The following is a 25921-nucleotide window of genomic DNA, read 5'->3' as shown; positions in this document are numbered from 1 at the left end:
AAATACGTAAATTCATAATCTTAATTTAGAGACCAACTTCAGAATTCCATACAATCCTCTAAAAGGGTTAAAAAAATATATTAAAAAAAAATAAAAAATAAAATTATCAAAGAGGAATTCCCAATTTGGCAATTTCCCATAATTCCATACATAATCTCTGTACAGAAATTTGAACAAGTGAACTCATTCTCGCGCTCTTCCCACACCACCTTTCTCTCTCGCGCGCTATCCTGCAGCAGAGCGGTTGCTCAGCATCAATGGCGGATTTCGGAAGAAATTACAGAGCTCAACCATCTCGAACTTCATCTGACTATTCAAATCAGACTGGTAATTTCCTTTTCCTTTACTCTTTCATTCAAATTTCAGGTCAATTGAAATAGCACAAATCGCATTGCCAATTGATTTCCGCCATTGTAGTTTTACAATTGTTGATTTCAGTTATTTTCCGCCTTATTATCAGGATAATTGTGAATTTTTATGTGCTAATTCGCAATTTAATTAGCGATTTTGCGACATTAATCGCTCTCCTTAGTAGGTTTGACAAATAAAATTAATCGTCATACTGTTCGATTAGATTGAGGAAATTGTTTAGTTTCTTCAAAGTATATGCCAAATTATGCTCTAATTACAGTGTATATGTACAAATAATATATTTATGCAAAATATGTTCAAAGTAATTGATTTCTCAAGTTCTGTAAGCATGTTTGTTGTGAAGTGTGATGAACAAAACCACTGATTAGATTAGTCCTGATATTATAATTTGCTAGTTTCCTGGATTTATGGAAGTAATGAAACTAATGGAAGATTCGTAATAATCATTTGAGCAAACCATAAGCAACATTATCTGTGAACGTTTTGAACTATATAATTGACTAGTAAGGGCTGTAATCGCGGTAACACTAGCACGCAATAACACTGGCAGTGCACTGAGACTCGTAAAATGTTTTGGCTAGAATGAGGAAGACAACCTGGAAATTGGTTAAATGGCTGTATTTTGTTGAGAAAATATTGTTGTTTAGGTAGGAGTTTTTGCTTCTTGTATAATATGTCTTGCTTTTATAGAAATCATGAAGTAAGTAAGCCGAATTCTGTCATTGTTCAGGTAGTAGTGGGGTATGTATGATGAGCAACAAGTGGAAAGAAGAGCAACATCCATCCTTCATCAACTTCATCTCGACATTTCTCAGTGCAAACTCTTTCCGGTTTAACATTGTCCCTATTGCACCTGTAATTCGCTTGTAACTTTTCATAATCTGTCATTTTTTTTGAATTACTTTTCGCTAAGCACTCCATGTTGACATATCATCTATGTTAGTAGGATTTTATTTTCAACTGTGGCGGAGTGTCAGTGGCTTTTGTCTTTGTCACTTCATGGGATTACAACAGCTCCACACAGATGTACAGCAGGTTATATTTTTTTTATTTTTTTTTATTATGACTTCTCTTAAACTTTCTTGTAAGAGTTCTCTCATTCTCTGACTGTGATAATGATTTATAGGGTACATAAGCTGAAGGAACAATTTGCAAACCTCTATGTTGTTGTCACCCTCCCAACTAAGGAGCAAAACGATTCCTTTGTTCGCTCTTACTTCAAGTGAGTCCCTGAATTTACTGTACTCATTTGAATTAATTTTATTGCAATCAACTGGAATTGAAGTATCTTTGTAATTTAATTTATTGTTATTTTGTTTGCTTTGTGAAGGAGTGGAATTGATATTGGAAGGCCTACATTTTTGCCAGTTCTTGACTTGGAGATGGGTTTTGAGAAAATTGTGAAGATTGCTCATGCCCGTGGGGGTAAAGAATTTTCTTTTTGAAGCTTGTCTGATGTCAGTTTTGTTATTGAATGTTTGCTCATTCTTATTTTGTTGACTGATGAAAATCCTGTTCAGTGTGCAAGCAACAAGATATCATAGCACGTATGAAGGCTGAGGTTAGCTCCTTTAAGTGGAATTATGCTCTAATATATGACTACTTAATGTGATGTTTTTCCTTTTTCTTGAAGAGGAAACAAGCTGTGGAAGGGATGGATGCTTTTCTCAGGGTAGTCACATCTATACCTGGCATAGACAACCATGATGCAAACTCGGTAAAATAACATTAGATCCCACTTTACCTTTGTTTCTGTTAGAATAAAGAATCCATTTTCCTTGGCATTAAAAACTTATACATTTCGTGTTGAAAACTTGAATAAGGTTCAGAATATGAGCAAATGGTTTCAATGATTGTCCAGTGCAAAAAGATTATCTTCTGCAACGAAAGATTCTTAATGGTATTATATACCCATTGGTAAATGACAATTTGCATGCTTTGTCTTGCTTGTCCATGAAGAATTAATTTGGATTTTGGAGGAAGTGTAGATATTGTTGGATGGCTTGGACCTGATGAAGTTAACTAGAAACCGAGAAGGCTACTTTGGTTCCTGAATTTTAATTTATATCATTGAGCCCCATACCTCTTCACACACCCTCACCCCTCCAACCTAGTCATAATTCTCATAAATAATGAAAATGACCAGAACATACTTCCCTGAGAGGAGAATATCTGTTACCAAGCAAAAGAAAGACATCTTGGATGAAGGGGGTTTAGTGCTAGAAAAGGAGAGGTACCAAGAGTGGTGATATCCACATTATAGCTAAAATTTGGCTTACATCATTGTTTCACTAGTTTCTGTATGATGGTGAAAGTATGTATGTTAGACTCTGCTTGTTGACCAGAAATGCTAGGAATTGATTCTGGTCATTTCTATATACAAGAGTTCTAGCCTTATGCCATGGAATGAAAATCTGGAGGAAAAAAAACTCCCTCAGGTTGGAGCCCTTAGAACCATGTTAACCAAGCAGCTGTTTTAGTAGTGTGGTAGTATTAGGGGGTGATGGAACTGTTTGTTTATGAGGGATGGTCTGGATGTATTACCTTGGACCTCTGAACACTAACTTTCTATACTTATTGCATGCTATTCTACAGAAAAAATGAACATTATTTGTTCCTAATATTTTCCATTGATTTATGTATGACTAGCAGTTGGATGAATAAAGATTCTACTGACTGCTGAGGCTAGTGAATGTTTAATTAATTTAGCGAAAAATGTTAGCACATAGATGATCAATATATTAACTATAGGGATGCCAGACCTATATTTCAGATAGTGAAAATAGTGTCAATTGCCGTTGATGTTCTGCATGGCTGCATACAATTATACTCTAACTAGCTATGAACATGGAACTAATTATCCGCTCTGTCCAGCTCAATCAAGCTATTGGATCTATAGAAGCAATAGCAAAAGCATCAAAGGAGTATATTCTGGAAAACACCGACCTTTCAGCTGAGAAGGCAGAAACTATTTGGAGGTTTTTCAGGGATCCAAAGTACTACCTCAGTCCAAAAATTAATTGAGTGAAGATACCAAATTAGAGGTATGAAATATTATCTGCTTGCTCTAAGTTATCTATACGACTATACTACATTGACTATTGATGTTCCAAATATCGGTGTAGAGTTTCTTTAGGTTTTGAGCAACTAGAAGTTCTTACAATAAATCACCATCAAAGTTATGTCAGCAGTTTGTTGAAATTTGCACTAACGCAGTGGTTAAGTAATCTGATTATGTTCAACCGTTCAACAATGACCACCCATACTGTCTGATTGTTATTTGCATGTTCTATCAGTCTGAAAAAAAAAAAAAGAAAAAAAAAAAGACATCTAGAATACTGCGTGGCTGGCACTATGTTTGGCCCTGTCAATGCCTGCTCTTTTGGTTTGTTCTTAATTTATTTCACTTGTGACTCGTTCATTTTCAGGCAATAGAATGAGTGTGTAGTCGCGGAAATTCTAATCTACTAGCTACTTGAGGAAGATGAAAATTTGCACTTAAGGAAGAAACTGTTAGCACAAATTGACCAAAATTTATGCTGATAAATGTATGTTTGACTTTTATAACCTCTCTCTCTCTCTCAGTTTTGCTTCACTGTAAAAAGAAAGGGTTGAATCAATCAGACAATGCACTCATGAAGCTATTACCTAACCTGTTGGACTGGGTTTAGCTGGAGCATCATTGTTTAATACTTTAATAGACAAAAATGTTCTACTTAGTAGTAGTTGTCATATTCACTAATCAGAATGAATAAAGGAAAATAAAAAATGATGTATCATATCGGACAAAACATCCTTGTGGCTTGGAGCTCTTATGTGTAGGGGGGTGCATGGATAAATGAACCAATTTCTTACATACACTCGGGTGTACGATATATCTAAGAGACTAAGACATAGTTCTTACTCCCTTAGACCCTAACATACAACGGCTTTGTTTTGGCTTGCAAGTAAAATGCTCCATGGTCCAAAGACCACAGCTATAATTTTTGCCGATGTTGGTAATTAGCTTGCGCCCGGATGATTTGAAATAATCAATCATAAGTAAAGAATGTTAGACTCGTTGAACTCAATCTGTAAAATAGTACACCTAGTTTTTACTTCCCAATAACAAAATTCAACTTGCCTGACAAGTTAGGTAAATAACGCCTCATATTATAGACAGTAAATTAGACTATGAACAAAGAGTTGACTTGGTTAAGGAAACAGAGACTAATTAAACTAGTTAATAGAGTTATGTAATCCTTTTTTACATGTGCACTCATAGTTGGAGGCGCTAAAAAAATTGAGAGTGCATAGACATTTTCCATTCTAGTATCTTACTTCGTCAAAAACTATTATACATTTATACTCCTTTCGTCTCTAAAATTTCGACCCTTTTAGGTTGATTTCGCGGTTATTAAAAAACTTAAATAAAAAAAAAATAAAAACATATTGAAAAGATAAATTTACACGGGGTTTGTAAGATAATAAAGTATTAAAATACATGAAAAAACAAAATTTTATATGAGGAAGCTAAATTTACACAAATATTGTTGTAAATTGGTGGGTATTTTTAATGCAAATGGGTCGATCATTTTGAGACTAAAATTAGGCCAAAAGGGTCGAAGTTTTGGAAACAGAGGGAGTAAGTGCTTATCGATTTAGAACCCTATAGAGCTCAATCTAACTTAGCTTAGTCTGCTAGACCCCTTTGGAGTAGAGTTAGGAGAGGAGGAAGATTACAGGAAATTTCCACCTCAAAGTGTCCTTAGGAGTTTTATTCTTTCAATGTTATACAACACAAACTTTAATCACTATAAAGTAGAATTTTGTAATTTTGTATACTTCGTACTTCACACATTAGATTTTTAGCCGTCCAACTGGTTTTATATGAAGCCCTTTTCTTTCTGCAACGGTTTTAGATTACATGAAGTATCGGACACTTCATGATTGACCACCGGCCACCTAAATATCATGCACCAATAACAACAACCCATGATTTTCCCTCCTCGAAACGTCCAATTTAATCGATACGGACTTTATGAAATTAAATACTTGTATAGGAGATGTCGTGCATGTTAGCTTTTGTTGTCGTTTTCAATAGTACGACCTTGGCAATTCGGCGGATAGTTTTGTGCCTTTTATTCAACGATTCTTTATGCATCCATACAAAAAAGTCAACCTTTATGATCGAATTAGAAATTAGAATGCGTCACCTTACAAAGACCATTTCCATCTTTCCCTTAACCCAAAGAAAGCTTCCCATTCAATACATTCCCTCCTTTTCATTCTCTCTTCTATGAGAAACGTGCATTTGTCGCGATCATACGACCGTGACAACCTTCTCTTCTAACCCGGATTTTGACCCGTCTAATATATACCATGGATTATATAAGTAAAAGTGTACAACAACTCTTTTCTTGTATTAGTTATTTATTTGTCAAGCTAAGTTAGCTTAAGGTTATGGGTTATATATATATAATTCATAAGTTATGGTAGAATGATGAGGATTTCCTAAGGTTTTTCTCCTTTTATTGTCTAGGAAGTTAGTTTTGTTTAGTGTCTTTTTCGAGTGATAATAATGGAAGCCGTTCCTATGCCACTTCATGTCCCTCTATCATCTCCTTCTTCGTTCCCATGGGTTACTGATGTTATGGTTCATCAACTTGGAGGGCATTTACATTCCTCGCTTTCACAGGGGAATGAATCATTTGACGTTGTTAATGTCAATGCAGTGCCATTAGTTAAGTCGCGAAAGAGGCCTGCAATGCTAGTCTTGCCTGAATTTAGCCCTGAGAATGTGTTTTTTTCGGAGAAAAGGAAGATTGAAAATGTTGAAGTTGCAATCCAAGGGAGGGAATATTGTGTAATTAGTAAGAAAGGAAGGCGAGAGCATATGGAAGATCGATACAAGGTCGTTACTGACATTTCTGGTGACTCTAACCAGGTACATTATCACCACCCTTAAACCTTTCTCATTTAGTTGATAAAAAAAAAAAAAAAAAAAAAAAAACCAAATGGTTTTCCCTTAATTTGTCCCTAAAAAAACTCCTGAAAACTCTATGATAGTCATCCTTAAAATGACTATGAGTACCATTATACTACGAGTAATATTTTATTGGCTGATTTTAATCTATTTATTATGTCAAAATTAAGAATAAATGTTTTTTCTTACTCCGTATTTTGAAATTTTGGGAATAATCATTGAATGAGAACATAATAATGAATGTAGAATGTAGATGGAATGAAACGAACAAAAAAAGTGAGAAAGTACTAAAGAAAAATTCATATTGCTCCTACGAATGTAATAAGTCATACTAAATTGCAAATTAGATGGTGCACCCAGTATTGAGTTTTAATTTTTACGGGACATTGATGATGGTTTAGCGATTATTTATATCATAATAATATCCGAGGTGAAATGTTTTTATTTTCATACATAGGACAAGGGAGTAATATCAAAATATTCTAAAGTATTGTCGTGATTGTCATCCATACTAGGGATGTCAATGGGGCGGGGCGGGGCGGATGTTGGCCTTTCCATCCCCATCCCCACCTAATATTTTCATCCCCATCCCCATCCCCATCCCCGCGGCGGGTCCAATTTTCATCCCCATCCCCGCCCCACCGGGTACAACTCCAAAACCATCCCCGCCCCACCCCCCACTTGGATATCCATCCCTACCTTATCCCCACCAAAGACCCGCCTAATCCCCATCCAAGATCCACCTAATCTCTGTATCTCAAATAAACAATCTTACATAATTAATACGAATTATAAAATAAAACATTCTACACACATTTTTGTGTTATAATATAAGTGTCATACAAAGTATTATAATTAATATTGTATTTCACGTAATTATTTTATAAATAGTATAAAAGTATGTAATTTTGCTTTAAAAGATATATAGATGTGGGTATGAGGTGGGGATGGTGCGGGTATGAAGTGGGGCAGGTGGGGCGGGGCGGGGATGGGGCGGGTACAACTTAAAATCCACCCCCGCCCCATCACCCATGGCGGGTATGGTTTTTATCCCCATCCCCGCCCCACCACCCGCCAAACTGAGACCCATCCCCGCCCTATTGGGGCGGGGATGGGGCGGGTCTCCTACTTGACCCGCCCCACTGACATCCCTAATCCATACATACTAATTATGTGGACGTTTATTATGTAACGGAGGGAGTACGTTATGATGATAACTTGTTTCAATAATTGATGTTTGTATTGAAACGTTGGAAAAACAGGCATTTTTTGCTGTTGTTGATGGACACGGAGGCCAAGCTGCAGCTGATTACGTTGCAGATAACTTAGGGAAAAACATTCTGAATACACTTGAAAACCTTAAGGAAGAAGATCAGCAAGAAGTGGATCAAGCCATACGCGACGGCTACTTGGAGACTGATAGAGGATTCCTTAGTCAGGTAAATCATTGAACCATAATTAATCTTCTGTAATCTGTATGTATGTAATAATAACAAGCATTTTACAATCATTGACCGTGTCAAAGCGTCTACGTTACAAGAAAACGGCTGTATACATTGATACATATAATATTATTGACTTAGTCTATGCCTTGAATAAAATGTACTTCAATTCAGCAATTTCCTTGTTGATTCCTACGTAGGTATGATTTTTCTATATGCAATCTGTTGTATATACAACTCATTATTCATCCTACTCAGATTCGGATGTTATGTCATGCATGACTACTTTTGAAATCTCTCAATCTTCATTTTTTGAATATTAATTATGGTATTTTTGTAACAACATTATTTTTTGAATAGTATAAGATTGGAATTTTCTATTAGGAAATATGTAGGATGTAGCTCTTGTACCCTTAATTTTATCTAAATTCAATGGAGTTAAAATTCATTTTTCCTGACTACATTAAATGGTTGTTAAAATGCCTAGATTTTTAATTACCCTTAAAAATCGCAGTTTAATTTAAAGGTCAATTGGAAATAACCTCTCTATTACTATTGGCCTTGTATGTGTTGCGCACATTTGACCTCATAACTTTGTGTATAGTAGCCCCCAGATTTTCTATCATACACCATTTTATTTGGTTCCACCCTCCCAATAGGACTTATCTCTCTGGCCAAATCCTTTTTGTACATCCCTTGAACCTGTGGATGATCGAGTTAGATTCTAGCATAGGATCATTCCATTAATGTAGTTTGATGAGAGACCATTGCATTATCCATTGCCTTATCATCAAACATAGCTTATCTATGGTTCACTTAGCTTGTGAATGACTAACAATTTGAATTAGCTTCATTACTAGAATATATTATGATGATGATAATCTATATTATATGTGCAAGTATTGATCAGTATGCATGCTTTAAATGCAGGGTGTAAGTAGTGGAGCTTGTGCAGCGAGTGTGCTCATAAGGAATGGTGAATTACACGCTGCTAACGTTGGTGATTGTGGAGTAGTTTTGAGTAGAAGAGGTTTAGCAACTAAACTGACAAATGATCACCACCTAAGCAGAGAAGATGAGCGTTTTCGAATAGAAAGCACAGTAAGTGCATCTAACATTGCAGGGCCTGTAGGCCATATATAACTCTGAACTGCAGCTTTCTGTTACTCTGTAGTTAATAATCATAAGATATCAATTTTGTTTAATCATCATGAAATTGCAGGGTGGATTTGTACATAGCTGCAACGGAGTTTGGAGACTTCAAGGCACTCTAGCAGTGTCAAGAGCAATAGGAGACCTGCATTTGAAAGAGTGGATTATTTCTGAACCCGAGATTCAGAAAGTCCCCTTAACCTCAGATTGTGACTTCATTATAATGGCCTCCGACGGGCTTTGGGACAAGGTACAGAAAGAAATCCTTTTGATTTATAATTAGTTGGTCTTTGGTCTTGTGTGCATCCCATTTCATCCTATATTGCACACAGGTGAGTGAACAAGAGGCTGTCGATATCGTTTCAAGGGAAGAAGCAAATGCAATGGAATCCTGCAAGAAACTTGTTGATGTATCCTTTAGCAGAGGTAACAAAGACGACATCACTGTCATAGTGATCAACCTTCAAACATATGTCGCGGTTGCTGATTCAAGTGCTGAAACATTCGCATAAGTGTGCATTTATCAACATCATAAAATTTCATGTTCCGTTATTGGACTGTAAATATAAATAATTAAGCTGGACATGGGAAGTAGTGGCGAAAAATGCTTATGATATGTTTCAATGATCAACGGAAAGCTCACGGAGGGGAAAACAAACTGCATCAATTTTGTATAGATTTGGTTAGGACTTAGAAATAAACTAGTACGTACTAGCTTTAGATTTATCAAGTAGACAAGTAGAAATTATCTCTGTAACGTTTTTTTTTTTCAGTAGTAATTGGTAGATTTTATGAAAGGAGCTAAAAGAAAAAAAGGGGTGTGGAAAAACAAGTTCTTGATTTGTGCATGTTTACTTTTATGTACAAAGAAGCAATTTTTTTTCTTCATACATTGGATAGTTTTATGACTCTCATCATGATATCAGCCTAAGAAAATTTTACTACTTGGGTGAAATTAAAGAAAATTCTTCCTGTCAAAAAAAAAAAAAAAAAAAAAAAAAAGAAATTAAAGAAAATTCTTTTTATAGAGAACAAGGTCTTCTATAGTTCTATGCGTTAAATATGTTAATATTACTCATAAATGTCAAGTTAGATCTTGATAAAATCCAAGGTGCGTGGCTAACAAGCAAAGGTGCATTGATCACCACCTAAGAAACCTTAGCACACCTTGTATTTAGTGTACTCGCAACCTGTAACACCCCAATAATTCTCCCTTTTAAAACCACTTACTTTAAATAAAAATAGAGGAGAACCATTGACATGTTACCGCCACGTGTTAAAACGTTAAGGCTTTATCAAAGTATTGCAGCGGAAATCCAACTTAAATCTTAAAATAATATAATTTAGAAAATCAATAAGTCAAAGCTTACAAATTGGAACCATAAAGACCCTTATTTAAAAATCAATAATCGAAATCCCAAAACATAATTAGAATAGTAAAACATAAATAAGTTTAACACAAAGAACGAATACTCTCAATCACACCAATCCCTTGACAATGCGTATGTCAAATCCCCGAACTTCACATCATCAAGCTAACCTGTGCAATACTGCTCCCCAATAATACAAGTGTAATAATTGGATCGTCACAGGGTCATTGAAAGGCGAAGGCCATGACCAAAAGAAAACACACAAAAGCACGCAATCAGCAAAGCTGAGTACATACAAGCTACAACGCACAAAACCTGACATGCTCAACTAATTAAAGTAAATAAACATACAACTTGAATTCATTAATCAAGACTCCACACTTAAACAATTCAATTGACTCAACATACTTTCTAATCAATTCCAAACACTTGACTCTTTATATTTAATTTAATTAATTTAGTTTGGAGTAAGCAATAGACGAGGTTGTCCAATCCACCAAATCATTTTGGTCCCAAATGACCATTTAAAATAAAAGTTTAGCGCGATGCAAGAATGGGCGCGACTCCATTCTCACAAAGTTAGTCTAGGATCCCATCTAACTTTCATTATAAAATAAAATGTAAATACCAAAAGAAAAGAGGACATGTTGATTAAACAAGCCTCGGAAAGCCACGGGCTACCACCGTGTACCCCAACCCATAATTGTCAATACTCTAGAAGTGCACGCTTTCTAGAGTTTTATTGCTCATCCATGTTTCACTTTACGTGATTACAATTTTAATTAATAGTCGACTCAATCAAATAGACCATACATAAAAATCATACATCAATTTACTTTTAATCTTATTTAGGACAATGGTGATCACATCACAATTTGACCTTTAATTCCATTAAACTTCCAAATTATTCAAAATTGTTGAACATAGTCAACCCACCTAGCCATTTCGGCTTAATCCACCTTTACTCAACATACTAACAATTCATGATTGAGTAATAAAATAAATAACAACCTTGTGGAATAATTAATAAATTCATTCCACTTAAACCATTCAGTTTCAATCCTTTAATAATCCAAATGTGGTTAACAAACCGATCCAATAAAAATATGCTTGTATCAACATTCCATACAAACAATTAATCCAATATAATTCAACATGTTTGCATCCATAATTCCATACAAACATAATCAATTCACCAAAACATGTTTCATAAACATAAGCAAATGAATTAATTAAATGTATAACCAAACAATTTTCATCCAAGTGTTCTCTAATCATGAAACTAAGTTCTTTTCTTTGGTACTTAAACATGATACTACTTACAACGAAGTAGACATGTACGTACCTCGTGTAAACAATTCGGTTGGCCACTTAAAAACTAGAAATCACCTTCAATAAACTCCTCTCCTAAACCAAACAATAACATCTCAATCAATACCCAATCAATCAAATTTACAGCAACACTAACTTACTTTAAAACCTTCAAAATCCAAATCAAACAACACTTTAAAACCCTCCCTTTAGTTAAAATTAGATGCTTATATATAGTTCTTTAAATTTTCTTCATAAAAACCTTAAAATACACTCTTATACATGAAATTACAACAAGTTTAAAGTTTAATAAAAATCTTAAAATTATTTAAAAACCTCTAATAATCTCCCTTTTTAATGGGTGATTAAACCCCCTTTATAAAACATCAAAAGTAGTACTTAGGAACTATTTCCAGCACTTAAAACTTCAATAAAAAAAAATATATTTATGCTTAATTAAATTTAAACATAATTAATTTTATTAATCAAACTCAAGGATAATATTTTAAGTATAAAAAAACTTCGTTAAAATCAAAAACTGCCCGAAAATCATATTTAGAGGATGAATTTGGCCACGAGAGGGTGGTGCTCATTACCAAAGGTAGTGATTCTTTCTTAAAAGATTTTTTCCACATGGAAAACACTACTTTTTTGTCAAAATCGGATGAGTTCAGAACCTGATCGGGATTAAAACGGGATTAATATTAATGAACGGAAATCTTAAAATAAAAACACGAATTTAAGTGTTCAAAACGATCTGGAATTAAGTTAAACTAATTAGTACTTATAATCACCAAAATTTCAAAACATCATTACTATAAAAGCCCTAAATCAATTGTTCATAAAAACCCTAAAATCATGTTTTTCAATAATTAAAAACCCTAGGTTATAAAATTTACAAAATCTGAAAATTATGACACTTATAAAATCTGAAATTATAAAGTTTAATCATCAAAATACAATTTGATACTAATTAAATTAATTTCAAACAATAAAATCAAAACCCATAATCAATAATTATAATTACACAAATTAATAAAACTAAGGAGAAAGAAAATAAGACTAACCTTTTTGTGTAGGAAATTTTTTGGGGATTCATGGGGTATTTATAGGAGAGAATTGTAGGGTAAATAAGAAGATTGAGCCTCATAAAAATAATGGGTCGATTACAAATGGGTTAGGCTTGTGTGATTGGACATAAATTGTAGAATAAAGGTGCATAAAATAATTTGTTCAAATAAATTTCGACCCAGATTAATAATTTGAAACTTTTGAAATTAAATTATGAAAAATAACAAATAAATATTATAAATAAAATAAATTTTCATTTATAAAATATTTAAAAAATTATGGGGGATTACAATCTACCCCTCTTAAAAGAAGTTTCGCCCTCAAAACTTAACCCAAAAGTCATAAATTTTCCAAAACCATTCAAACTTTTGTGTTTTATATTGCTGTAAATTGATTGATCCTCAACATGCACACTCACTCAATAAACTGAACTTTATGCTTAATAAACTCGTCTTGGCCAAAGTTTACATACTTTAATTGCATGCAAACACAACAATATTGTTCAATAATGAGCAAAATCATGCAAACTCAAGCAATAAATAGCATAATTGAGGTAAAAAACGCGAAATTACATCGCATTCTACCCCCCCTTAAAAGAAAAGAGTTACGCCCCCGTAACTCACCTCAATAAAAACATCACCAAGCATTTCATTATAATCTCGTAGGTCGTAGTTCTCCTCTCAATCATCTCCCAATCCTCTACGAAACACTCGTAGTTTAACTCACGTATTCACACTTTAATATTTATTAACTAGCTCACCAGCAGGATCGGGATTATCATTGCGGTTTTGGTTCAAGTTCTCAGCTAGAAGCCTAATAGCATCAGCTAAAGCATCGTTGTTAGCCATCCTCATTCTCTGCCTAGAAATGTAACACACTCTCAGGCCGACATCAACACGAAAGAATTCACTTGCTCAATAAATCACATTCATAATCATCAAATATATATATTAAGGTAGAAAGGTGGACACGACCACACAATCGCCCCTAATAAGTCACTTTTAAAGGAAATGATTATTTAATTTTAATCATTCCTACGCACACGAAAATTAAATAAAATAATTCCTTTGATTAAATCCCTTCCAAAATCCAAGCATTAAGTAAATAATATAATTTAATAAACACATTATAATAATCACATAATTACATGCTTCACATACAGTTAATTTACACATATCATATAGCACAAATCATCACATATAGGTTCCATATTACATGATATAAACCTTAAACATGATACTAGGTGATCACTCAAGTTTGCAACATTAGATAAAACATATACAATTAAACAACTTGCATAATCACTTCATACAATAATAAAAAGACAAAAGAATTAATTACAATGCATATAGAAAGAAATAATCTATCCTATACGCCCTTTCTAAAGCTACCCAAATCTCACCGATAAAATGAAACAAGCAAGGAAGTTAAGAAAATAAAATAAATAAATTAATTAATTTTATTTAAAAATAATTAAATAATTCAAAAATTAGATAAAATAAACAAATACTTTTTTTTTTTATAAATGCCGAAATAAATATAATAGAATAGAATAATTTTTTTTTTTGAAAACTTAAGTTAACTTTAAATAAGGTAGTTAAATAAAACTTATTAAATTTAAAACGTTAGAGGAATGCCCCATCTAGTTGATAAACTTGTATTTTATCCTAGAGGAATGCCACTTATCCAACATAATTCCAGATTGTTTAAGTGTCACCTAGAGGAATGCCCCATCTAATTGTATTTTATCCTAGAGGAATGCCCCATCTAGTTGATGTATTAGATTAACATAGTTCGTTGATCTAATTGTGTTATTGTAAATTTGTAATATTAAGGAACAATAGGATTATGCCAGCTCATTGTTGCTTCAACAGAAGGTGTCCAGAAGGTTGGCGTTAACACCATCTTCTTCATCTTTGTGTTAACTCCATTCAAGGAGCTCGAGTTTTCCTCCACCTTCATCTTCTTCATCCTCACCCACCTTCCATCGACCTAATACCATCCTCCACCATTTACGACGACTTTGTCACTGAAACAAATGAAAAATCCCTAAGAAAAAGGGAGAAATAAAGGGCATGGTCAACCCCAAAGAGTAGGGATGACGTGTTCCTCAATAGAAGTTGCCCTTGAACATGAATTTCTCCATTGAAAGCTTCTGAAATTTCTATTGAAGCTTTTCGAATTCAAAATCCTCTATTAACGGCGTTCCACAAGCTTTAAGAATGTTAATTTATTTAGGAAAAATTGGTTTTAATAATTCCAACTTTGGCCGATTTTCTTTAAATAGTCCTAACTTTTGATTCTTTTGGAATAACCCGAATTTATACATCTATCTTCCTAAAATAATTCAAAGTGTTATTTTTGTCGCTTTTGTTGAACCCTTTTGGGACTATTATGTACTACGTATTACAAAACAAAAATTCGAATTATTAGTTGGGATTATTCCAAAATAATCAAAAGTTGGAATTATTCAAAGAAATTCGGCTAAAGTTGGAATTATTAATACCAATTTTTCCTTTCTTTTATAGATGAAATTACAAAATTACCCATACATAAAACCTTTAGATAAACCAAATTTTGTTTATCAAATAGATTTTGTCCATCAAAAAGCAAAGGAAATTTTAGATTTTAACACCTGACAATAACCCGAAATTGGTTTTTAACACCCCCAAAAAATAATTTATTTTAACATCATAACATTTTTTAAGAAAATTGATTTTAACACCACTTAACAAATTTCGTCCAAGAATCCGTTAAGTGGGGTCCACATTGCCACGTGTCTGTTGTTGTTTGGCAAAAAAAAAAAAAAAGTAAAACCTTACGCTCCTACGACCACCCAACAACCACCACCACCACCACATCCACACCCCACTCGCGTTGCTTCAACCGGTCGGCACCAAACCCACTCTCCTCCTCAGCCCCGACACCGAAACCCATCCTCCTCCCTAGCCCCGACCACCGTACCGACGCCCATCTCCCTCTCATGCCGTATCCGTAGCCGAAACCCTAAATTCTAACACTTCTGCGAAAATGGCCACGAAAACGGCTAATTATGGCCGAAATCGGTCGGTTTTGGGGCTTAGTGGCCTAAACCGGCCATGGCCGAAATCAGGGTCGTCTTTTTGGGGAAAGGGGGTTGCGATTTGGGGAAGGGAAAGAGGGTTGCGATTTGGGGTTCGGTGATGAGGTGCGGGTGGTGGTGGTGGTTGTTGGGTGGCCATAGGCTCTGGTGGGTGAGGTCGGAGAACAAGGAGGCGGTGGTGGCGATGGGGTGGCTGTGTAGTGTTAAATTTTTTTTATTTTTTTGACCAAACAACCGACACGTGGCAGTATAGACCCCATTTAACAGATTCATGGTCTTAATCTGTTAAGTGGTGGTAAAATCAAATTTTCGAAAAATTTAATAGTGTAATTAATTTTTTTTTTATGGGGGTTAAATATCATTTTCGAGTTATTGTCAGGTGTTCAAATAAATTTCCAAAAGCAAATGCCCACTCATAAAATTTGCCAATTTGATGCCCTTTGCGACATTCTTTGATTTCTTTCCACTACCCCGACGCTTCCTTTGTTTCACTACTCGCACTCTCGCAGACGTCGCAGTAGAAAACCCCTAAAACCTTACTTTCTCTCTCCTCTACATCAATGGCTGACAAACCTCAAATGGCGGCCATTACACTTGGTGGAAAAGCTTCATCTCTCTCATCTTCCTCAGTTTTTCTGATATCCAATAAGCTCTCTCAGGTACGTATAGATTCCTCCATTTTCGAGAGATTATCATCTTCTTCTTCGAAGAATAATACCGCTTCTCCTTCAATCAAGTATCAAATCGAATTTCCCAAATTTTTAACTTTTGAAGAAATCAGAGCTTCTGCTACTGTTCTTTTGTCCAAGCTATTGCTATCTAGCTCCCCAATTCGTATTGAAATCCCCAATTTGATTTGCAAAACCCTAAATTCTGAATCTAATTCTTTGATTTTTGAGTCAATTGATGTTACTGAAGAAGAGAAATGTGTGTTAGATGCTTGTTTATCTGTATCTGTGATAGATGGTATCTGTGCGTTGTTGGATTATGGGGCCTCTTGTTTGTCCCCTGTATCGGAGATGGTGGCGGCTTTGTCGTGTGAGGCGTCGAAAGCGAATGTGTCGGCTTTTAATTTGGTTGATTCAGGAGATGGGAAATGTGTGAAAGATGAAGCTAGTGTTGCTAGTGATCTTAAGGTTATGCTTAATGGGTCTAAATTGACTGGTAAGGTTGAGATTGATGCGGTTTCGTGTATTCCGAAGGTTTACGGGAGTTTGAGGGCCTCTGCAAGGGCTGTGCACTCGATAGCTAGGGCCGAGTTGAATTCGGTAGCTAAGGGTAATGTAGGTGGAACAGGGGAGGCGTGGGAATCGGTCTTGATGTCGTTAGAATCCGTGCTTAGGAATTTGGGGGAAAGTAGTTTGAGTAGGGTGGATTTGAGTGCTAGTTCCATTGTTAGTGATGGGTTACAGTCAAGTTTGAAAAGCCTAATTGATGAGAAGTGTCCTACTAAACAGAATTTGCGAGATGCTTATATGATAGCCTCGAAAGCAGCCTGTGAGAAAGATTATGAGAAGTTAGTGCACAATGTCAATGAATTGTTTGGCTTGGTAATGACCGCGGTATCTTGGGAGATGATAACTGCCATTGCTTCGTTGGAGGGAAGTGATTTGCTTTACAAGAATGAAGTTGCTGCTGTAAATGGAGAAGATGCGAAAGTAGATAAGAAGAAAGATAAAAAGAAAAAGGTGTTCGGGAAGGGGACATTGGTCGTCCTGGAACTTGTTAGAGACAGGTTGCAGAATGTTATGGAGGATGGAGCTGAAGTTCAGGCCAACTTGCAAAAACTCGCTGATAATCTATGCTCATTATTGGACCCCAAGGTTCCTGCCTTCGGTGATTTCATCGAGAAGATAAAAGAAATTGTAGAAAGCAATGAAAGCAGAAGACTCCCAAAGATCCCAAAGGTATTGTTTTGTTGGTCTTATGATTCTGTTTAGTATCTTTTATGCGGTTGATGTCTGTTGCATACTTCCTTTTATTTCTGTATATCATTGTTCCTGCTTTAAGCAAATAAAATTACAATTTAATCGAATGAAATTTAAGGACTGAATTATGATGAAAACGAATGAGATTAAACGAATAGAGGAACTATAAAAGTTATGATATCAAAGGTGCTATTAGATATTTAGATCACCCCAAAATCACAGAAATTGGCTGTATGAACTAGTCTCTCAAGGCCTTTTTTCTCTCACCCCTGCTCTGTATACTACCAATTTGCTTACGTCAATTCTCATTCCATAACAAAATCTGACAAGGCACTGTAGGCATTTCCCAACAGATTGCTGAAATAATCAAAGGGTATTTCCCAATTTGTCCTTTTCATGACGCCTGGCATAAGTCCAGCAAATTGGTGGCTTGGGGTAATTAGGCTGATGCATATCGATAAAGTTGCCCGGTTTCTTTTTGATAGTTCATCTTTTTACATATGTTAAGCAGAAGTTTGAAGCAATGCACAGGTGTGATTCATTGAACTATTCAACTAGTTAGCAGCATGGAGCTAATTGGCTGTTACGTTCATATACAAAATTTACAGATTTCATGACATGTTCCATCTTGTTCTTGACTTATAGCTGTCTTGGAACTCATTCCTGAATAATGCCTCTTTGATAAGCTTGTACTATCTTCTTCATGCAATGGTACAAATGCAGTTGATATACGAATAATAATTAGTGAAAATATACGTACTTTTATTATCTATTCTGGTCCATTGGGCATGGACTATCTACTGATTGAGCTTCATGTACTTGACCAAATATTTGAAACTTTTACAATGTCCTGTTAGTATTGTACCATAGCTTTAGGCTGAACACCCATCTTCACTGACCTTTGCCAAGGACAAGAGTAAATTAGTAATTACAATTCGATGATGATTATATACATTGTTTAACTAAGACTGTAGTTATCATTTGATAGTCCATCCCTGTTTTGGTGACTGGTGGTAGGTGGCACTGTCCTTTTCCTTTATGGAACCTTTATAGGATAAATGGATAATTTTAACATAAAATTTTAAACTCATGTTCTAGTATAATATCATAGACCCACATGTAGAGAGAGGAGTGAAGCTAAAAACATCTATGTCACGCGAGTAAGCTATTGAGTTATTCCCCTGTTTTGGTAGTATAAAATGTATTATTGTCTTTTACTCATCGCTTTTGAGGGAAAAATTGAATTTGTCAATGAAGACACCCTTAAAGGCTTAAACTGCTGTGTAAACTTTTTTTTTTTTTTTTTTTTTTTTGTAATAATTTAATTTTTTATAAAAAAAAAAAAAAAATTTAGAAACTAACTAGTATGACTCCCTCTTATCCAAATTTGTCACAGTACATTGTCTGTCACTTTAAATTTCTACTTTGTCACTTTCAAATACCAATGAAATAAGATTTTTGAATACCAAAGTTTTAGCTAGCAAGTTCTTGAATACCAAAGTTTTAGCTAGCAAGTTCTTAATGATGAATAAAATGTTAATGAATATTGAGAAAAACTAGAGTTATTGAGTGATTTGTGTCGTATATAAATTATGCTATTGATGTTTGACATTCAAAGATTCAACGTCATGACCCACGAGTGGATAATAAACAAATAGTTGGGAGTTCTACTGGTTTCCTAGTGTTAACTCAGAAGCTCATGTCAAAGAGTTACTTCAATTCAAGGACATTGCTACTTTGTTAGATCATGTTTGGAGATGAGGGTAGTCAATTAGTTTTTGGTAGGCCTATTCAATTTAGCTAATATTTAACAATCTTGATTTTGTTTATGTGAAAGCAATATACCTTTCATCATTCAGTTCTATCAGATGTGACAATTGTTGGACTAAAATATTTCATTTTTAAGTCACAGTACGATGTGATTATTTTGTGGTCAAGTACCATTTTTATAACAAAGTAAGGGTCAAGTTTCTAGAACTGAATTCATGTATACATATTGATATATATAAAACTGATATTAGGTTAACATGTTTCTTTTGAAATATGGATTTATTCTGAAGTTCATTCTTGTTTTTCATCAGAACTCACAAGAGGGGTCCTTTTTAGGGCAACCTTATTCATGATCAAGTTGATCATGATTCATGAATTGTTGTCTGAGCCTGAGCCATAGTCTATTGGAAAGTGCATCCCACTCATGACTAAAAAAGTGTGTCATGGTATGGTATGACAATTTTCAATTCTTATCATTCAACTTTTTGCATTGGATCATGAGAAATGGAGTCTACAACATAGTTGGATTTTTTATTTTTTTAGTTAATGTTACTGGATAATGTAAGAGAGAAGTTATCGATGTATTAGAATAAAATTATGATGGCACGTGGTGAAAATGAGGGGAGCCTGGGAGGGAGGGGTGATACTTGTTTATAGTTCATATTGGGTTCCTCTCTTAGCCGCTGGTGTTGATTAATGATATTTTTACTTTGAAAGCACATGTCCTTTTTCTTATTTAGTGCTTTTTTGCATGAATTTGCAATTTCTTGTGGCTTTGGTTTGACTTTACTGTCAAAGTCCATGCAGGACCGCCTTCTGTGGTATTTCATGATATTACTTGATAATGCCTGATTTTGTTCTATTTTTGAAAAATATTCTTTTGTCATGCCTTCTCATGTGGACATGTTTCTTTGCTTCTTGTACTATTTTGGGCGCCATCTAAAGCCTTGTAATATTTAATCCAATTTTTGCTCTTCCATTTATACCAGGGTACACGCGATTTTGCTAAAGAACAGATGACTGTGAGGGAAAAAGCTTTTTCAATAATAACAGATGTTTTCAAGAGGCACGGTGCTATGGCATTGGATACTCCTGTTTTTGAATTGAGAGAGACTTTGATGGGAAAGTATGGAGAGGACTCGAAATTGATTTATGATTTGGCTGATCAGGTAATGCACCTATAATTTGCTTCTCTGTCTGGATATATGTTTCTTTGAATGGAAAAATGAGTATATAACTTTCTTTGACGACCAGTTTCTACTGCATAAATTTTATTTTCTGGAATGCTTAACCATAATCATCACCCTAATTGGCGCGTAACCTTTTCAACTTCTTTTGTTTGTAGTTGAAAAATGACTACTCATGTTAATGCTAAATTGCTAATCTTCCCTTTTCAAATCAGAAAATCTTTTCTGTTTAGCCCAGACCTCTACCCATTTGCATTTTATCCTCACTCTTACTCATTTGTTTCTTACATGAGCTATGACTTTAAAAAAGGTTTTGTATGTCCTCATAAGTTAAATCTTTGATTTAAAAACTCTGCAGATGTAATTCTTTTTTGTGGTTTTTTGTTTTATTTGTTTTGATTTTCAATACTTTGTCTATTAATTGCAAATAATCTATGGTTTAATTAGCTTGATTGATTGTTATTATTGTGCCAAATTTGATGCAGGGAGGGGAACTCTGTTCTTTGCGATATGACTTGACTGTTCCGTTCGCTCGACATGTGGCAATGAATAGTCTTACATCATTCAAAAGATACCAAATAGCAAAAGTTTACAGAAGGGACAACCCATCTAAGGGAAGATATCGTGAATTTTATCAATGTGATTTTGACATTGCTGGCCAGTTTGAGAAGATGGGGCCTGATTTTGAGGTGGTTAAAATATTGACTGAGCTTCTTGACGAATTGAACATTGGAGAGTATGAGGTATGTAAATTTAAAGTAGGTTCCAATAGTTTATCACTGTTGTTCAGAACCATTTGTGTTTGATCTATGAATCCAACATACTTATCTCTGTTAAATGACTTTTTTTTTTTACACGATGTTAAATTTGAGTTAACCTCTAAAAATAAATTTATATTGATCTGACATATTTGATTCTTAATGGTGTCCTCTACTGAACTATGTCTCCAGGTAAAGTTGAATCATCGCAAGTTGCTTGATGGAATGTTAGATATTTGTGGAGTTCCTCCTGAAAAGTTTAGAACAATCTGCTCTAGTATTGACAAGATGGACAAACAGTCATTTGAGCAAGTGAAAAAGGAGATGGTGAGACTTGTTCCTCTCTCTATACCTCTCTCTTTTACTGAGGGTTTTGAAAAGTCTTTAGTCATCGTTACAATTTGTTATTAAAAAAAAAAAAAAAGAAAAAAAAAACATTGTTGCATATTACCTATGGCTTAGCATTTGCTTTTCCTTTGTTTCCAAAAAAAAATTTTATATATATATATATATATAATGAGAAGGGTGATAAGGAATCTTGACCGTACAAATAAATCCAACGATTCACATTTCACATGTGCAAATGCACATTTAGTACAATTATTATCCACATTTAATTTTAAAATTATGCATGTTTAACTCAAAAATTATGCACATTTATTTTTCACTTTCATTTCCTTGTTGTTTATCACAGACGAACTCTCTTTAACTCTCTTCTTAATTAAAACATATTTAGAGTTCTAACTTTTGATTTAGAGATGATTGAGAAAGAAATTATGGTCATGAAAGACGTACTTGCAACCCTAATAATAAGGATTCACTGACCTTAGTTTAGATCATGAATGGATTCGTCCGAAGTATATTATTGAACAATATGCACATTTAATTTAAAAGATATGTCCCTTTAGTACAAAATGCTTGCACATTTAACTCAATATATAAATGCACAATCTTTACAAGAATAATGCATGTTTAGTTTTAAAATTATGCAATTGAGATATGTTTGGTTCGTAAACAGGAACATGCTAATTTGAGTCAGTCAATCAAACACATGCTTATAAATTCGGCTGAGTTTACCAACTTGTATTTATTTTTTTTGTTCAACAATACTTGCATTAATCAAATAATAATTTACTCAGAAGTTCAAAGGTTTGAGGGTAGGGATTGAATTTTAGATGGGAGTAAGAAAGAAGAGATAGAGAGAGAAAAAAGGTGGGGAAAAAATGACCACGGAGGAAAGAGATTGGATTTTTCTTGAACAAAAATGGGGAAGATTGATGAATATGGAAGAAAGAGAGGGAGAAGTACGCGGGAAAGAAAGAAAATTGGGAAAAAGAATTTTTATTATTATTTACGGTTCTGCCATTAATGAGACATGTGATCAGAGCCATTAGATCATTTGATTTGAACGGATGAGATTCCTTCTCATTCTTCTCATTATAAGAACCTTCTCATTTGACCCTAAATCTATATGTTGTGGACTAATTTACTGTAATTATAATTAATTGTAATAAACAGAGGATTAAGGTTGAATGCTTGAGTATTGATTCACTGATGATCGAATTACAAGGGGATAAGCATAACTTGAGGTTATGAATCTCACAGTAGCTTTAGGCTACAAGTCTCTCATGTGTTTTCTCTAATTTTCTGGATGATCTCTGCTAATACTACAACACAATACTTATACTCAAGACTTAGATAATACATGTGATTTTAATTAACCAAAATGGAAACCCATAATACTAATGATTAAAGAGAGCTTGTTTTCTTTCCTTCACTTCCCTTTAATTAGCCTTGTCCTGTTGCTCATTGTTTCCTTCCACAATTGACCTTTGCTGTCCCTGTTTTGCGCGCCTGGAATACACCAAAAGTGGTGGCTGACTTGGGTCCTTGGAGCCGTTGACCCCGTTAACCCGTTCCATTACACTATATATATATATATGACGCTATATTTTGGTTGTTGATGAACTGTTTTAACTTATGCAGGTTGAGGAAAAGGGTTTACTTGAAGAGACAGCTGATATGATAGGTAATTTTGTGAAAGAAAAGGGATCTCCTCTGGAGCTACTATTGAAGCTTAAACAGGAAGGAAGCGATTTTCTGAAACATGAAGGAGCAGCCCTTGCATTGGATGAATTGGAACTGTTATTCAAACTTTTGGAAAAATCGAAGTGTGTAGATAAAATCGTTTTCGATTTAAGTCTTGCAAGAGGTCTTGATTACTATACTGGGGTGATATTTGAAGCTGTCTTTAAAGGAACCACACAGGTGAAAATTTTACTCAATTTTGTGAACCCTGCCTCATTATATATTTTACATGCATATGTGTGTGTTGTCTATTTGTCTTTACTTGAAATACATAGTGATGAGTATAAAAGTTACTTTCTTTCCTATTGTTTTGTCATTATGGCCTTCTCTGTTTATAACTAATTGGCAACAGTAACCCGCTGTTTCTCACTACATAGCTTCCACCTGCCTCCCTAGCCCACAAAAAAAATATATACTCTGTATCGTGGATTTGTGGTGTGATTGAGTAAAAATTTATAACATATTTCAGAGTAATTCAAATTTATGGTTTTTGATCCTTTTTTATATATATTTGGCAAGTTATTCCACATTCCTGATTAATGATCAATATGAGTCACCACCCATTTGTCCTGCCAGGTTGGATCCATTGCTGCTGGTGGACGCTACGACAATCTTATTGGGATGTTTGGTTCAAAGCAGGTTCCTTCAGTTGGTGGTAGTCTGGGAATAGAACGTGTATTTGCAATCATGGAGCAAAACCAGAAAGATCAAAACCAGGTAATTAGAAATTAATACCTTGAATTCAACTTGTTTGATTCATGCTATTCTTTGAACTGAATGGTAAAACTGTCGCTGCCATTCATGATATGTAGGTAATTGATGTATCCTTTTGCTTTGCATTCTTCTGTTACAATATTTTTATATTTGGCCAGCCCCTAGGGGTGAGAACGGAGGTTGAGTTGGGAGGATGGAAATAAAGTACTCTACTTTTTTTGCCCTTTTGCTTCGAGCAGCTCTGGTAACAGAGCCCTTTCCTCGGAGGCTTTGGTATGGACGTATAGTATCCATATTCCACGTAGCAATGGTTATGTTAAATTTAATAATTTGTTTGTAACTGAGTTTTATCTTTCCCACTATGCAGTAGTGTTGATGTAATTTGCCCCCCCCCCCCCCCCCCAAAAAAAAAAAAAAAAAAAAAAAGAAGAAGAAGAAGAAGAAGAAAGTGTTGATGTAGTGGCGTACTGCATAGTTGAACCAGAATGCCTCCTGGCCATTTGATATTGTTTAGATTGTCCTTTAGTAAAAACCTTCAGATATAAGCTCTTTTGCTAGGGTTTCCTTCCGTGGATGAAGAAGATGGGAAGAGCATTGGGGTAGATGTAGTGTATTTTTGGTCTTTTGACTCTTGTGCTTTTGCTGGGAATATGTTGGTATATATTGTTGCTTTGATTGTATTGTTGAATGTGCATTCATGTAATAAATTTTGGTAAAACAATTTTGAATACTAACTGTTTCCGGATTTGATGTACTGCATGTGGCAGGTAGTACGCGCTAATGAAACCCAAGTTTTAGTGGGTGTAGTGTCACGACCTGGCAAAAGTGTTGAAGATGACTTGATTTTAGCTGTTGAATTGGTTAATGAACTGTGGTTAGCGAAAATAAAAGCAGAATATGTAACTGTCAAAAAGGTTTTCAAAATCTTTGAGCGTGCAGAATCATCAGGGATTCCCTTTGCCGTTATGGTTGGAGTGCGTGATCTGAAAGAAGGAATTGTGAAATTGAGGGATGTGAAGGCCAAGACTGAGGAAGAAATTCCTGGGGATAAAATGGTTGAGGTGCTTCAGAAACGATTAGAGACCTCATCTTGAAACATCAGGAGCAGCATAGTTCAGTAGAAATTGTGGTCCATTTTATCAAAGAATTTTGGGATTACTAATTATTCATACGTCGATGATTAATGTGAATCATAGACATGTAAACTTACATTTTGTACGAATCTTGGAACTTTCTTGATTTCTTCAATTTGTTCATTTGCGTGCTTAAAATATGGTTTGTATAAGATTCACCCACGACCTAAAGTTTTGTAAGTATAGCATTTGTCATTAAGCTATTACCATATTATATGTCATTTCATTAAAATTAAATATAAACAAGGATTTCACTCATGAAATTAATGGCGTAACTTGGGGCATCGCTCGGCCTAAAAACGAGTTGCATTTTAAATGTTAAACTAGTGAGTAGCTCGGGTGTTGCTCCGAGTTGCTACTTTTATATTCGTGCAATTGGGACAATTTTTGTAAGGATTTCGAAATATGAAATCGATATTATTGAATGTTTTTTTTTTTAATAATTAAATCATGTGATTTACACTTATGTACAATTTTTTATAATGTTTATAACACTCTTGATAATGATGGGGTAAGATGGTTAATAAGCCACCTTTGATATAAGTGTTTGGGATTCAAATTGATGGCAAATTTTCATT

The 25921-nt window shown here is 34.6% G+C and overlaps 3 protein-coding genes across 4 annotated transcripts; all 3 read left to right on the top strand.

Moving 5' to 3' along the window:
• The first annotated feature begins 103 nt into the window (after positions 1–103).
• LOC145638138 (protein PARTING DANCERS-like) lies at positions 104–3985 on the top strand. 2 transcript variants are annotated; one of them, XM_081689099.1, is made up of 9 exons: positions 108–327; positions 1103–1227; positions 1319–1407; positions 1499–1594; positions 1703–1797; positions 1893–1933; positions 2006–2089; positions 3247–3416; positions 3801–3985. In XM_081689099.1, exons 1-8 carry the CDS (start codon positions 258–260, stop codon positions 3394–3396), a joined length of 750 nt encoding a protein of 249 aa, XP_081545225.1. In that variant the 5' UTR covers positions 108–257; the 3' UTR covers positions 3397–3416; positions 3801–3985. The 2 variants fall into 2 exon arrangements, with proteins under 2 accessions (XP_081545226.1, XP_081545225.1); XM_081689100.1 differs by lacking the exons at positions 3247–3416; positions 3801–3985 and adding an exon at positions 2196–2265 and having other exon boundaries at positions 104–327.
• A 1706-nt stretch (positions 3986–5691) lies between these two features.
• LOC145638137 (putative protein phosphatase 2C 2) lies at positions 5692–9872 on the top strand. The gene is made up of 5 exons (XM_081689097.1): positions 5692–6298; positions 7600–7776; positions 8710–8880; positions 9002–9181; positions 9264–9872. Exons 1-5 carry the CDS (start codon positions 5933–5935, stop codon positions 9441–9443), a joined length of 1074 nt encoding a protein of 357 aa, XP_081545223.1. The 5' UTR covers positions 5692–5932; the 3' UTR covers positions 9444–9872.
• A 6340-nt stretch (positions 9873–16212) lies between these two features.
• On the top strand, positions 16213–25481 carry LOC145639237 (histidine--tRNA ligase, cytoplasmic-like). Its single transcript, XM_081690417.1, has 7 exons — positions 16213–17672; positions 20453–20632; positions 21136–21393; positions 21601–21735; positions 23395–23676; positions 24073–24213; positions 24978–25481. Exons 1-7 carry the CDS (start codon positions 16326–16328, stop codon positions 25302–25304), a joined length of 2670 nt encoding a protein of 889 aa, XP_081546543.1. The 5' UTR covers positions 16213–16325; the 3' UTR covers positions 25305–25481.
• Positions 25482–25921: the final 440 nt, after the last annotated feature.

This window comes from Chenopodium album, chromosome 7 (assembly GCF_948465745.1).
Source record: "Chenopodium album chromosome 7, dcCheAlbu1.1, whole genome shotgun sequence".
NCBI classification, from domain to species: Eukaryota; Viridiplantae; Streptophyta; class Magnoliopsida; order Caryophyllales; family Amaranthaceae; genus Chenopodium; species Chenopodium album.
This window is presented reverse-complemented; position numbering and strand designations above follow the sequence as displayed.

Excerpts from the sequence above, each read along its gene's own strand:
- LOC145638138 (XM_081689099.1), top strand. The coding sequence starts at position 258 with ATGGCGGATTTCGGAAGAAATTACAGAGCTCAACCATCTCGAACTTCA. Across the intron at positions 1,228-1,318 it reads ACATTGTCCCTATTGCACCT|GATTTTATTTTCAACTGTGG; the intron begins GTAATTCGCTTG and ends CTATGTTAGTAG. Across the intron at positions 2,090-3,246 it reads ACAACCATGATGCAAACTCG|CTCAATCAAGCTATTGGATC; the intron begins GTAAAATAACAT and ends CGCTCTGTCCAG.
- LOC145639237 (XM_081690417.1), top strand. The coding sequence starts at position 16,326 with ATGGCTGACAAACCTCAAATGGCGGCCATTACACTTGGTGGAAAAGCT. Across the intron at positions 21,394-21,600 it reads TGAACATTGGAGAGTATGAG|GTAAAGTTGAATCATCGCAA; the intron begins GTATGTAAATTT and ends CTATGTCTCCAG. Across the intron at positions 21,736-23,394 it reads AGCAAGTGAAAAAGGAGATG|GTTGAGGAAAAGGGTTTACT; the intron begins GTGAGACTTGTT and ends TAACTTATGCAG.
- LOC145638137 (XM_081689097.1), top strand. The coding sequence starts at position 5,933 with ATGGAAGCCGTTCCTATGCCACTTCATGTCCCTCTATCATCTCCTTCT. Across the intron at positions 6,299-7,599 it reads TTTCTGGTGACTCTAACCAG|GCATTTTTTGCTGTTGTTGA; the intron begins GTACATTATCAC and ends TTGGAAAAACAG. Across the intron at positions 9,182-9,263 it reads CCGACGGGCTTTGGGACAAG|GTGAGTGAACAAGAGGCTGT; the intron begins GTACAGAAAGAA and ends TATTGCACACAG.